Source organism: Amblyomma mixtum, chromosome 3 (assembly GCF_055824585.1).
Source record: "Amblyomma mixtum isolate Tamu chromosome 3, ASM5582458v1, whole genome shotgun sequence".
In the NCBI taxonomy this organism is placed as follows: Eukaryota; Metazoa; Arthropoda; class Arachnida; order Ixodida; family Ixodidae; genus Amblyomma; species Amblyomma mixtum.
Genome location: NC_143014.1, coordinates 53,927,313 through 53,940,262, shown reverse-complemented (window position 1 = coordinate 53,940,262; position 12,950 = coordinate 53,927,313). Strand labels below are relative to the sequence as shown.

The window sequence follows — 12,950 nt, the reverse complement described above, 5'->3', positions numbered from 1 at the left end:
ACTACAACACCATAGCACAGTCAGGTTTCTATGTCTGATAACTTATGACTGCTAGATTTGGATACAATTTTTGAATGACAAAGCCAGACCTGAATCACAAAAAAAAAGTTTTTTTTTTTTCATCGACCGGCATCCAGGCTAGTGTCTCGTTTTCATGCCGTCCATTGTGTACAATGGGCGTCGACATATCTGCAACTGTTTTTGTGTACCAAATTTATTGACAGTTCGGCCCCTGCAGCCGTAAAGTGACTTGTTGAAGTGATCTCATATAACTAAAAGAATCGGCCCGCATGAAACAGGCGTGGGTGAAAACTTCAGGCGTGGGGAGGATTGGGTGAAAAAAAACAGCTTTGGTAAGGACATCCAAGTTTTAAATTCCAGGGCCTGGATAATACGGTGATACCATTCCAAGCCTATTCAATTTTATCCTTTTCACCCTTCTTCAGCGGATTGGTTGACACCATGCGCCTGCCGTCGCCCGGATCAGCCAGTCCACGCTTGGCAGACAATCAGGATGAAATAGAATAGAAGGAATATAGTCTTTACATTATGAAGACTACACCCTTGTATATTGTCCTCACATTATACCAGCCAGAGTTGCACGACGGCGACACTACGGACATGCAGAGATGGTGGCAGCTGCAGTAGGTGCAAACTGTTCTCATTCTTAAAATGGCTCCAGTGGGCGCAGTCCAGGTGGGCTACCATTTTGTGGCTAATGGGTGCGTTTGAGCAATAACCCATGCTTTCTTTCTCGTTCGTGAAATAGTGTTTTTCTGTGCTCTAGTTACAAAGGCATATTAAAAAATATCGAGCTGCACATGAAAAGATGACCATTATTAATCCGAATGCGGAAAGCAGCATATGAAAAAAGCTGTTGATGCAACACTAAAACTTAAAAGAGTGGTGTCAATTTCAAATGAGGCAAAACAAATGCGAGCCTGCACAAGCACATTCACAATAAGCAAGCAGACATGACAGCTATGCATGCAGGCACGTTACACAAACACAGTCGAATGACAAGCCGTGGACCTGTCGCATGCTGGCAGGCATCTCTTAATGCGGTACCCAAACCAATCAGCTGCATCTTCAGTTTTTCGTTCAGTGCATCAGCCAAACTGGCCCTAATTTAACATTCCAATTGGCCTAGTTTGGCGCCTCTTGGTTTGGGTTACGGACGGTCAGCATGGAGCACAAAACAGTTGCTGCAATGACAGCTAAGATTGACAACATATAATCGCGAGAAAAAAAGAAAAAAGCACAGAAAAAAGAGCCTTGCACAAGACGCACTGTAGGCAACTTAGTACAAAATATAAGCAACACAAAGCAGCCAGTTTTTCTTAATGTGGCAGTTAAACACACACTTTTAACATTTTTAACTGAGTTAATGATCGAGAAATCATGGTGTCTGCATGAGTCTTAAGGGAAGGAAGTTACGAATGTGCTAGCATTATTTTAAGGTAATTGCAGAAAATATTTTTCGTTAACGTTAGGCTTGCATCGGATTGTAAGTTCATATTCCTTCGCTGCATACCTGGAGCGAGTTTAGCACATTAACTGTGACAAGGGCATGAATATATTCAAAGCAGCCAGAGAGAGAAAGAGAACGATTTTATCGTCATGCAAATTAAAACGTCAGAGAAGTGCATCTCATTCAGTGGATCCTGTACATGATAGCTAAATGATGCGAAAGCTGACGAATAATAAATTAAGTACGGACATAACGTGAATTGATAAGAGACAAGGGGCTTGAAAACAGGAGTCCGTACAGTTCTTGACACACCATAATATCTCGAGTACCGCGTTTAGTAAATGTTTAGTACAGCGGTTTAGTCCGTCACTCGTGGCAGCGGCGAAAGAAGTGGCAAAGTGTGCTGTGTCCCAAAGAGGGTGCGACGCGGAGGGTGTGACATTTCAGCGTCTTATGGCTAGAGAAGTTGGTGGCAAATCATTTACGGGCGACACAGTTGCCATGTCTTTGAATTTTTGTAATTCCTGTGCCATCAAGTGACCGTGGACTGGCGACAAAATCGTGCAAATCTGTACCTCTAACCAGATATGTCGGCTAACGTGACAGAAACTTTCTCTCGGTTTGGGATGGACTACTCTGGCCGGTGCCACAAGTGAGACGAGAACGGGTTGGGCTGCCATGGGGGGCCAGCACGTTCCGCTTTAGGCGGGCGGTGGTGGTAGGAGGGGGAGGAGAAGGGTTAAGGCGGGGATATGCGGTTGCATGTCAAGTTTAACCTGTTGAACTTTGAGTTGGCGTTTATGAGGGCCCTTCGCCGCTGTTCAACCCCCGGTTGCCGCGGGACGCTGTCTGCCGGGAGAACATCGGTGGCAGGAATTCTCTTCTCGTTGGGACACACTGACATAGACGTCGCCACCCCGGATGGTGGTAACGGCGTTTCAAGAAGCGAAGGTGGTGGCTGGGGTGGAATCGGCGTCAGTTTCCTGGGGAGCGAAACACATAGCAGAGAGAGAGAGAGGAGAAGAAAGAAGACAGGATAGAAGAGAACCGGCCACCCATGCACCTCAGCCCCATCCCCAAGAGCAGCAGCAGAGAAGAAACTACGGAAGTCAGAGACCGAGAAAGAGTGGGCACACGCACGCAAAATGAGACAAAACAATGCGACAAAAAGAAGGAAAACAGAGAGTAGGAAACAAAAATTGCTGTGCAGGTGAAGCCTGGTCACAAATATGCAGGGCCCGAAAAGCATTACTGGCGCTGCGATTGCCATGCGCCAAGCATGTTAGACGTAACTTACACCAAGCATAACTGGTTAGCGGCGAAAGGCGTTTCAGCCAGTTATCGAGCACATTGGCAGAACGTTCACTTTATTAAAATTGTAAACAACTGCCTCTTCATGCTCTAATGAAAGAGCACATTAAAAATAAACAAAAAAAAGCCTTGTTTTTATCAGTATCAAAGACGCATACACGCGGAAAAACAAAAACAAGGAGTAATAGAAATGAAATAAGTAATAGCATCCAGAACTCGTGAGAACCTCTGGTCCGGGCACACCCTATTCTCACCTTGTTTCATCTTGACAAACAGCTTCAAGGACGCAGGCTGCGTATTGAAGTGTTTTTTGAAGCATGTCTAAAGGGACGTCGCCGTGTTGGAGGTGTGTTGACAGGTCCCGCAATCTAGAGTATTAGGGAAAAAGAAAGGTGAGGGAATAAAATGCACCCCATTTGTCTAGAAAACAGCATAGTTTTATACCCCACTTGAAAACGTCGAGATTCTACAACATACACAATATAAGACATGAAATTTTTGTTAAGCTTAAACAGTCAGGAAAGCTGGCCTTCTTTTAAAGACAAGGTCATTTTTCAGGAGATCACATGAGTGAATAAAAAACAAAAGGCTAAGAAGGCTCCTCCTTATTGTCCACTGAGCTGCTTCCTGGAAAATGAATACGTCCTATAATCGGATACAACTTAAGAACGAAGCGGCTTTTCCCCGTCAAAGAACCCCCCTCCAGTCAATGGCATCGGCCGATTCTCATTGTCCTGCTAACGTGGCAATGCAGGGAGTGGCAGATGAAAGGGGATCGTTCCCCCCCTCCATAGTCAGGGATAGACCCCTCTCTCCATTGTGGCACTGCTCCCTGCATTGTCACCCTAGCAGGGTCATGAGAATCGGCCGACGCCATTGGCTGGAGGAGGGTTCTTTGATGGGGGAAAAGCCGCTTCGTTCTTAAGTTGTATCCGACTATAGTTGGCTTAGATTTTGATCGTTTTGCTGCCAAGCTAAAATAGCATGCACTTAGAAAATCTGTTTGTGAAGGAGTAGTCGTTTGTTTCAAACTTCAGTGGAACACAACCACACACACACAACTTCATTGGGAACTGGGCGACATTTTTTGAGATTGATATTCAGCCACTTATTATATTGATAATAATCTTTCATTTGCCATCATATCGTACAGTGTGCATCGAAAGTTCATCAGGCCACAGGGTGTCTGCTGCTTTTCAGCAGTTTAATACGGCACATAAAGGACACTTATGAAGCTACACAGGTTCACAGAGGTGAAAATGATACTTTCCCCCCCTACAGAGATATTGAAGCTCGGGGGTTTTGTAAATGCCCCAGTACAGGGCTCTAAAGCAGACCTTGTGGCCTGGAAACTTTTCAGGCTCCCTGTACATGATAGCAGGGGCCCTGAGTAAAAGATATGCATTTATTGCCAGCTTGGCAAAGCCATGGACACTCACATTTCGACACCTCATTGTATAACGTAAAACAGTAGACTGCTGCGGCTGCATATTAATCTCTAACAATACCCTCGTTACCGACTTTATAAACGATTCCCTCACGGTCCCAGATACGCGGCCGACAAGTGATTTTTGCCACTCTGCAGTTTAAGACAGAGACGGTAAGAGTAGCACTATAGCCGGCTCTGGAACAATGCGAGCAAGTGGTACCGCGGGACGTGCACACCGACCTGTTTGCGGCTTTGTCGCAGGCCTCCAGCGTGTCGACAGGCGGCAGCGGCCGGGCGTCGCCCAATGCTCCGTGGCCCTTTCCGTTGCGACGGTCGCCGGCGGCCGCCTCCGTCTCGGCGGCGGCGTCGTTCTGGCGACCGCCTTCGTCGCACTGCTCGCCAGCTTTCTCGCGCACAACTGTGGCCACACGGGGCTGGAAGCGACGCACCACCACGGTGCCCGGCTCTGCGTGGAACGGCACGGAGTTTCATAAGCACGGATTTTGCGAATGCTGTTACAGCAGCGCTCAGGTCTACTCGGCTCGAGTAGGTAGAGCGTGACACCGCTTGCTTTCCAAATGCACGGGCGCACACGCATTTGTGAGCTGAAGGAACTAAATAAATTATCACGAAGTTGCGGTGAGATTCGCAAAACATCCACAGAACGCTATATATGTGTGGGCATGAGCACAAACGCGCATTGGACAGCCATGACAGCCAGTTAGACATCAAAAGAACAAGGACTGAGGCTAGAAGGTCGGTGTACGCAGATCGGACATTCTGAGGGAATGTATTTGGTTAAAAGTGGTTTTGATGTAAGCATGTGCATTTATTTAAACTCATACGATTGCATCGTCATTTTGTTCCTTCCTGGTCGAGGCGGCTTTGGGAGCTGCGGAGCACACAGTTCGGTCGTTCTAGACAAGCGTTTTGCCCTCCGTACCTGTTCTCATCTGTCGACGCCCGGGCGAGGCGGAACCGCCGCGCCGCTGCTGTTTCTCGCTTTTCTACACCACGTCGCCGCTTGCGGCGTACACAGATACAGTGAGAAAAGAGCATAAATTTACGCTGTCTATGTACCATAAGCGTATGCATGCTTACGTACGCTAAACGCAGACGCATTCCAACTTTTAGTTCAGCGTATGCTAGCAGAGACGCAAAAATAAACTCAGCCTATAGTGGCGCCATCTGGTTGTCAGGAAGGGAACCATTACTGTAAACAAACCGAATCTCCTCTTAAGCCTAGAAGTGGGAGAATTGTCACACTAAATAAAAAAAAAATAAACCAAATTTATCGCTTATACGTTTTCTTATAGGCAAGGTGTGACGAAGCGAAAGACCGGTGCTCCATTTACGGCCAGTGAATGCAGTGAAAAAGACAGCAACAACGAGAATTCAGTCCGAAGCGAGGGGTCCGGCCATAGTCCGGCTTCGAAGGGCGCCGCCATGTTTGTCACCGCGCCGCTAGCGCGGCGGAAATCGGGCGGAAGCTAGATGCGGGAGCAGAGCGTCCTCATTGGTTCGCGCTGAGCTCGCATTCGCCGCTTCCGGTGAGCGGCATATAAGTAACCACAATCATATGGAAGAAGTTTCGTGAATAAATATGCACAAAATTGCGCAGCGACAAGATAGCTCCTACGGATAGCGTGATTGGGCCGTGTGCGCTTGCCAGTCGCGAGCGTGACTATACAACGTGCGAAGAGCTGCCCTGACTGCACAGCTGTCCAGATCTAGAATATATCTTCATACTTACGCTTCGAAGAAATAAGCGCTGGTGGGCCCGTACATAGAAAAAGAAAAACGAGAAAAAACAAAACCGAAAGGCTAAAAAAAAGTTGGGCTGAGGTTTAGCCTGGACATCTCGAAGCGAAAAGCTTCGTGGCGATGCTCGTTAAGGTTTCATACATAGGGTTACAATTTGGGTATAGCTTTCTAGCTTTTCCAAAACGTGTTGTCTTAGGTATGCAAAGCTTGTACAATCTTTATACAAGGCTATTCAAATCTCTTTATTTCTACGTCTTCAATGGACACAATGTCTTGCACTTTCTTTATAGCCATATAGATGGCCAGGTGATCAGAGTAGTAGCAAGCAACTGGCGCGCGACGTAGCGCGCGGCCTCTTTTATGGCCCCCGCCGCCGCTCACGCGTTATCGCAACGCCTTGCGAAAGAACCTTCTCCTCTTGGGACGGCGGCGGCGATCGCGCGGCAGCGGCGAGGGGTAAACCGGTGGCGAGGAGAAGTGGCGACTTAGCGCGCGCCGCGGCGGCGCCAAGGGGTGGCTCAAGCGAAGCGCGATGTTGACGAGCCTAGTGAAGATATTCGCTTCAAAAGAGCTCGCCCTGCCCTCGCGCACCGCGCAGCACACGTGTCCTCGTTCGGCGCAAGCCACCAAGCGAACGTGCTGCTCCCGCTTCGAATCCCAAGGCCTACGTCGTTGCTGCCTTACCGCTGCACAACACCGACTATGCTTCATTTCCAGTCTCCTGCAACACGACAACACCTCAACGCACCCTTCATCGAAACTGGCGACGCAGGTGGTCTTTGCGGGTGACTACTTCCAGCTGTGGACCCCTTCCGGTTGGATGCCTAGAATTCTGCCCACACCCGGAGTGGTCTTGGTCCACGGACCCTGTTGTGCACCCTGCTGCGATGACGCAAAACTGCCTCTACAGGCTTAAGCTGCTACACTCAGCGTCGCCCCGGAGCTGCTCCTTCACGCAGTATGCGTGGTGGCTGGGAAGCAAGTGGCTGGCTGACTTCGACGAGATGTGCGCTATCCGTACCGAAGTACCAAGCGTTCCTCTTTTCGGCGGCATACTAGTGAGCTTTCTGCAGTTTGTCCAGGTCCTCGAACACCGCCGGAAGTCTGCGCTCAGAAAATGTCCTGTTGCCATACCTTCCCGATGCGATAGGCCTCTCTCTCCCTTGCGATTAAGATCGCGACGGGCAGCATGAACAGATAGCCGAGATTCTACTCACCGCTGCGCACAGTCATGCTGCTAGTTTCTCAAGGCTTGGGTCATCATAATGATCACGGCGACAAGCTCTTGTTGCTTGTTGTTCGCCGGGCTGTCGCTGGATTTTTCCAGTCTTGCTAAAGACTTCACTGCCACCTGGTCTTCGCTGCCACGAAGAGGCGGAAGAACTCACCGACTGGCTGCAAGACCTCATCCAGGCTGCTGCTCCGGTCCTTCTTATCTCCCTAGATGCCCTTGTGAAGATGGCTGGAGTGCCTGCGCACTCAGTCTCTACATTTTCGACGACGTGGGGGACCTCGCAGACCTGCTTCGAAACATCATGCAGGCTATTGCCGAAAGCCTCGCTCTTGACGCACCTGCGGCATATGCAACATCTTTTCCAGGCGGCGTCAGAGAAGACGAGGAAGAACTCTACGTCTTCGACGACGTGGAGGACCTCGCAGAGCTGCATCAAAACATCATGCAGGTTATTGCCGAAAGCCTCACTCCTGACGCACCTGGGGCGTATGCAGCATCTTTTCCAGGTGGCGTCAAAGAAGACGAGGAAGAACTTTGGTACCTACTGCTGGACTCGTCCAGGTCGCTACCCTCATTCTTCCAAAAGACCTGGTGCGCCTGCTAGTCGTCTACCACCTATGCCTAGTGGGACGGTCCAGGTCATATGAGGCGAGGTCACTGCTGGACGCGTGCCGGGAGCTGGACATGTAACATTAGCGCTGGTCTCGTTGGCGTCTTCATCACATGTCCAGCATGACCGACGGAATCGTGGCAGTCCTCGTTCTTGTGCACGCGGAGAGCAGGCATTATACTACCTCTGTGATGCTGAAGTAGACGAAGAACTTTGATACCTCCTGCTGGCTCTCGTGAAGGCTGCTACTGTGTGGTATCCTGTAGTCCTGCCGATGGTGCACCATCTGGCTTCGGTGTCATCGAAAAAGAAGCAGAAGCATTGGCAAGATGTCCAGGCCATGGTGAGGTCAATACAACATGTGTGTCGGGAGCTGGTCATGTGGTGCTTAAGGACTAAGCCTTGAGACTCTTCATATTCTTCACGCGTGCTCGGACTGATGAATGTGATGCCATTTGTAATATTAGGACATTTTAGTTTTTCAATGCTGAATTTTATGCGCCTAAATGTGATCATGACTGATTCTGCACGGTGCGTAGAAATATAGTGCTCTAAAATCGATCTAAATACGCGCTCCTTTTTTGCGTTCCTGAGACTTCCGGCCAAAACTGCGTCTTGTTCTCTCAAGGGGTGCCTTAGTGGCGTCGAATTGGCGACGATGTTCTCATGCGAGGGGGGGGGGGGGGGGGGGGAGGGCAATCAATGCAGCCACTAAGCACAGAAGTGCTTGATAAATTACCTTTCCACCATAGCAAAGCCTTGAATGCAACAAGCCGCAAAGCAAGCAGCAAATATCTAATCAAATCTCGCCGGAGAACCCCCCCAGTCTGGTGTTATAACCAAGGAAGAAAAAAAGGTACATGACTTCAGAATACACAAATGTCAAAATTTGGCACCAAAATGCAAACTGTGCTGGGAAATGTATAAGCCTGACGTGGCAGCGAAATTACTGTAATAAGACACTTTCCTGGCGGGCACACATTGAGCAAGTTTCTGCAAAAGGAGTTCGGGCCATTGGCATCCTGCATACGCTTTGCAGCGCTAGGTCAGGCATGAGAAGGCACACACTCCTGCTGATCTATAAAATATGTCCACCCAATTTTGGAGTTCGGCTGTGTTTTATTCTCAGGAGCTCCTGCCTATAAACTTCGCCCTCTTGTGCTCTTGAAGCGTGAGGCGTTGCGCCTCTGTTTGGGACTTCCAAAATATGTAGTCAATGTTGTCCTGCACCTTGAGGCGCGAATTCCATCTTTATCAGCTAGGTTTTGACTTTTAACAAACCAAACCTTTTTAAACTTGTGCGACTCACCTCTTCACACCTCCAGTATAATATTTCTTAGTCAATCTGCACTCTTTTTAATTGTCACCTGGTCTCGCTTGCATACTCCTCAGATATGTTCGTGCAGTCTCTCCATGATCCCTTAAACGTTCATTTTACAGATCTCCATCCAATATACAACATCTCTCCTTCAGTCAGAATTGCATTTGATGACATTTTCCCATCGAATGCAAAGCTGCAGCCCTTTCCTTTCCTTCACGGTTTGTTGCAGGATCACCTAAGGTCCTTTCCTTCTCATATTCTCATTGCTACCGATGCCTCGCAGGATCGTGAAAAGGCAGGTGTGGGCATTTTTTCACCTACATTGGGATGGTCCTTTTCTCTCAGTCTTCCTGACTTCACTCCAATTTATCTGGCTGAATTATTAGCAGTAATTTTAGCCTTACGTAAATTAGATCCTACCGTTTCCCAAGTCATGGTTATGACGGACTATCTATTTGCTCTACATTATCATCACCCACTGAGTCTCGGGTATTACGCCTTTTCCATCGGGTATTACGCCCGCTCCATCTAAATTCGGTGCGGTTGCTTTGGGTACCGGGGCACATGGGCATTCAATTAAATGAGGTTGCCGATTCCTTAGCAAGGGCCTGTCTCTGCGGCCCAATAATTACTGTCCTGCCAACCTGCGCATATACAGCTGCGGTGAGGTATCGCTGTTACACATTATTTCAGGAATTTTCAGCCTCGGCGCTTACTTCATCTCCCGAATATCAGCATCTTCTGCATCCTTGGAGTAGCAGACTGGCGCTCGCGCATACTGGAGGTCTCATTCACGCGTTTGCGATGCCGAGTTCCTCTGCTAAATTTCTACCTTCACAGATCTGGGCTGGCGGTTTCTCCACTGTGCCCATTTTGTGCCGAGCCTGAGACAGTGGATCACTACCTGCTGTTTTGCCGCCGCTTCTCTTCTTTGAGGAGGCGCCTCTCAGAAATTCCGTTTCACCAGCTGGGTCTGCCTGTGTCCACTGCGGTTGTTCTTTCCTTTGGCGCTTCTTCGCTTGGACGAAGAGTGCGCGCTGTGCTGTTTAGAATTTTCTTCTACAAACGCAGCGACTCCCATGCTAATTTTAATTTTTTCTATTTATTTTTATTGTTCTGATTTTCAAACATTTATTTTATTATTTTATTTTTGTCTTCAGTCAGTGCAAAATTGAACCATTAATTGCGTTGCATTCGAATTTGCACATAAAGCCATCGTCCCGTCTTCGATCACCCAGCAACTGTCGTTGCGTCGTCTAATCTGTCAGCCCATACCCTATTACTACTCCTTTTCCTCTAAAAATGCTCCACTCCCCCGTAGTGGGTATGTGCCATTTATTTGAGACCGACCGACCGACCGGCCGGCCGGCCGACCCGACCCGACCCGACCCGACCCGACCCGACCCGACCCGACCCGACCCGACCCGACCAGAACCGAACCGAACCGAACCGCACCGAACCGAACCGGTAACGGTCCTGCCGCAGACCCCGCTGCCTGTGTGCCTGTTGCGCGCCTACCACCTGGTCTGGGCGTCGTTGAAGCAGTTCCGCATATGCCCTCGAACCGCACCGTCCAGTACGAAGGCGTCAGTCATGACCAGCACTGATAAACAGCGGAACGTCGGCGTTATGGCAAGGCGGATGCAGGATGCCCGCTGGCAGCAGGTGTTCTAACACCAGCGCCTGCCTCATCTTCGTTGCGGTTGCAAGCCGACCACGACCGACGAGAGGGTGGAAGAGTGGCACGAGCACGTTGGACACCATTAGCGAGACGCTGTCGCCGTGGTGTTGGCGTTGCCTTCACCTGCGTCGGTCGCTGGACTGCTGCTCCGGTGGTGACCCACGGAGATTTCTTGGATAGCGCTCTGATTAAGAAAGAGCAGGATTCTGCCAGCGTCAGATCCGTATTGGGAAGGGTGACCTTGTTCCATCAAGGACCTTGACGTCTGTAGTCTTCTCCGGAAGGCGTACCGTTCCGTTTTAGCAAGTTGTTGGACACACTGACTTCAGCTCCTGGCTAGAGCCACATCGCTTGTGCTACTGCTTTGAAGTTCGCTGTGGCCACGAGCTATACGACGTGACTAACAGTGTCTTGACACGCGTAATGGCTTTGACGTATACTCGGACCAGTGGGCATTATGTCGCCAGTAACCACTTGACAATTTCTGTAATTCTTTGTCGTTGGCTGTGTGAACTAAAAAAGCCTAGACGTGTTGGGAAAAACAAAATATAAGATATTGAAGAAATAAAACTTTTTTCTTGAAGGTCACACTGCCTGCAGAAATGCAGCATGCCCAAATAAAAACTGCGTGTTTTACTTCTAGCTCGTCACTGAGACCGTCCAAGTAGTGCAGTCATTCGAACTAGCCCGAGTTTGGTGGCGGAGGCGTCCAGGCATGGTTATTGGACCACTTTCAACCACTGAGCTGTACAGATTTCAAGAAAGCAAAAATAAGTAAAATGAGGGACTAAACAGTGAAAAGAAAATAATCCACGACATTAAAACTACTTCGCGTTCAATACAATTTTGTTGCTCCTGTTGGTGCGCGAATAGGCGTGACGACCATGCGTCCAGTGAGAGCGAGGGCCTTTCAGGCCATCTTATACAGGCGTCCTTGTCCCGTGTGACTCCGTCGAAAAAAAAAAACGGACTGCGCATTAAACATGTCTGCGTCAAAAAGCAGTGAACTGTCCGCTGATGAGGACTCGATGTGTAAAGAAGGGAGACCTAATTATTCAATGGCAGTGGCGCATCGCCAAGTCAAACATAGTCGTGGACAGATGAAGAATAAGTAAACACTTGGAATTAAAGCAGTTGCCCCAAAACTCGCCAAGTGCGTCCAGGCACCGTCGAGCTGAGGCAGAAGGGACGCCAAGTCAGAGTGCCGGGCTTTTTTCTTCCCCGCCCGATGCAGTGGTACGGGTATACACGCAGCGGCATTCCACCGTCTCCGAGGAGCAGAAGCAAAAAGGACGCAAGAGCAGTAAGCTCCGTGGCGCGGCTCGGTTCTCGTACGAGGCTGCACTAAGCCCGCATATATAGGGAGCAGCCGAGCGAGGGCTATCAGCCAAGTTCCGGCCGCTGATGTAGGCCGCCCTTTCGATTTCGCCACGCGTGGCAGGCCAGTGGCTCGGTCGGAAATTTCCCCGAAATCACCATGCCGAGACAACATCGGCGCTTTTCGGCAAAACTGTGCCTCCCTCTGCCTGGGCTATAAAAAGACGCCAAAGGCGTCTGCTTTTAGACGTCTTCCCTCTGTGCAAGACACTGCGGCGGTTGGCTCGCAGTCGTGAGGGCGGAAACCGTAACCCGAGGCTATCCGACCCGCGAGTGTGTGAGCGCGCTATCAGGCCATGTACTGGCTCGTTGTTCTTTTCTGACGGCCAGACGTGAGAAGGAGGCGCTATACCTAGATCTGCGCATGAGCGAACGTTGCGGTCCGCCCTGCGTGGGGCTGCGCTGGTGGCCACAGTCGCTACAGCGATCTCAACGTGATGATTAAAGTTGTTAGAGCACACACTGCCCATATTGCACAAATTAACAGCACAGCACAGCGGGTTTTCTCCTTACTAACGCATCTTGAAGACAGACCGTGTTAAGATACTGAAATGTGCAAGAGTAACGAAACGACGGCGTACGATGACTAAGATGCGCAAAGGTTGCGAATTAAATGCTTCAAAATAAAACAGCGGTACGGGTAGGAGCTAGACGTCTTTCCTGCAAGACCGGCCGTAACAGAGTTCGTTAAGTGGGAAAACAGTTCATCAACTGCACCAGACCTACGCACGTACAGTTTCAAGTTTTAAGTC

General features: G+C 49.5%; 1 protein-coding gene across 10 annotated transcripts in view; it reads right to left on the bottom strand.

The window, feature by feature from the left end:
• LOC149350220 (dual specificity calcium/calmodulin-dependent 3',5'-cyclic nucleotide phosphodiesterase 1C-like) overlaps positions 1 to 12,950 on the bottom strand; it is a 779,369-nt gene that overhangs the window by 35,142 nt on the left and 731,277 nt on the right. For 7 of the 10 annotated variants that reach the window (XM_089579195.1, XM_089579202.1, XM_089579201.1 and 4 more), the window contains 3 exons: positions 4,452 to 4,677; positions 3,037 to 3,150; positions 2,248 to 2,454 (listed from right to left, as the gene is read on the bottom strand). In XM_089579195.1, the coding sequence (XP_089435321.1) occupies positions 2,248 to 2,454; positions 3,037 to 3,150; positions 4,452 to 4,677 (547 nt within the window). Of the gene's footprint in view, positions 1 to 2,247; positions 2,455 to 3,036; positions 3,151 to 4,451; positions 4,678 to 5,154; positions 5,423 to 12,950 lie in introns of those variants that run through there. The other 3 variants (XM_089579196.1, XM_089579197.1, XM_089579204.1) reach the window with 2 other exon arrangements.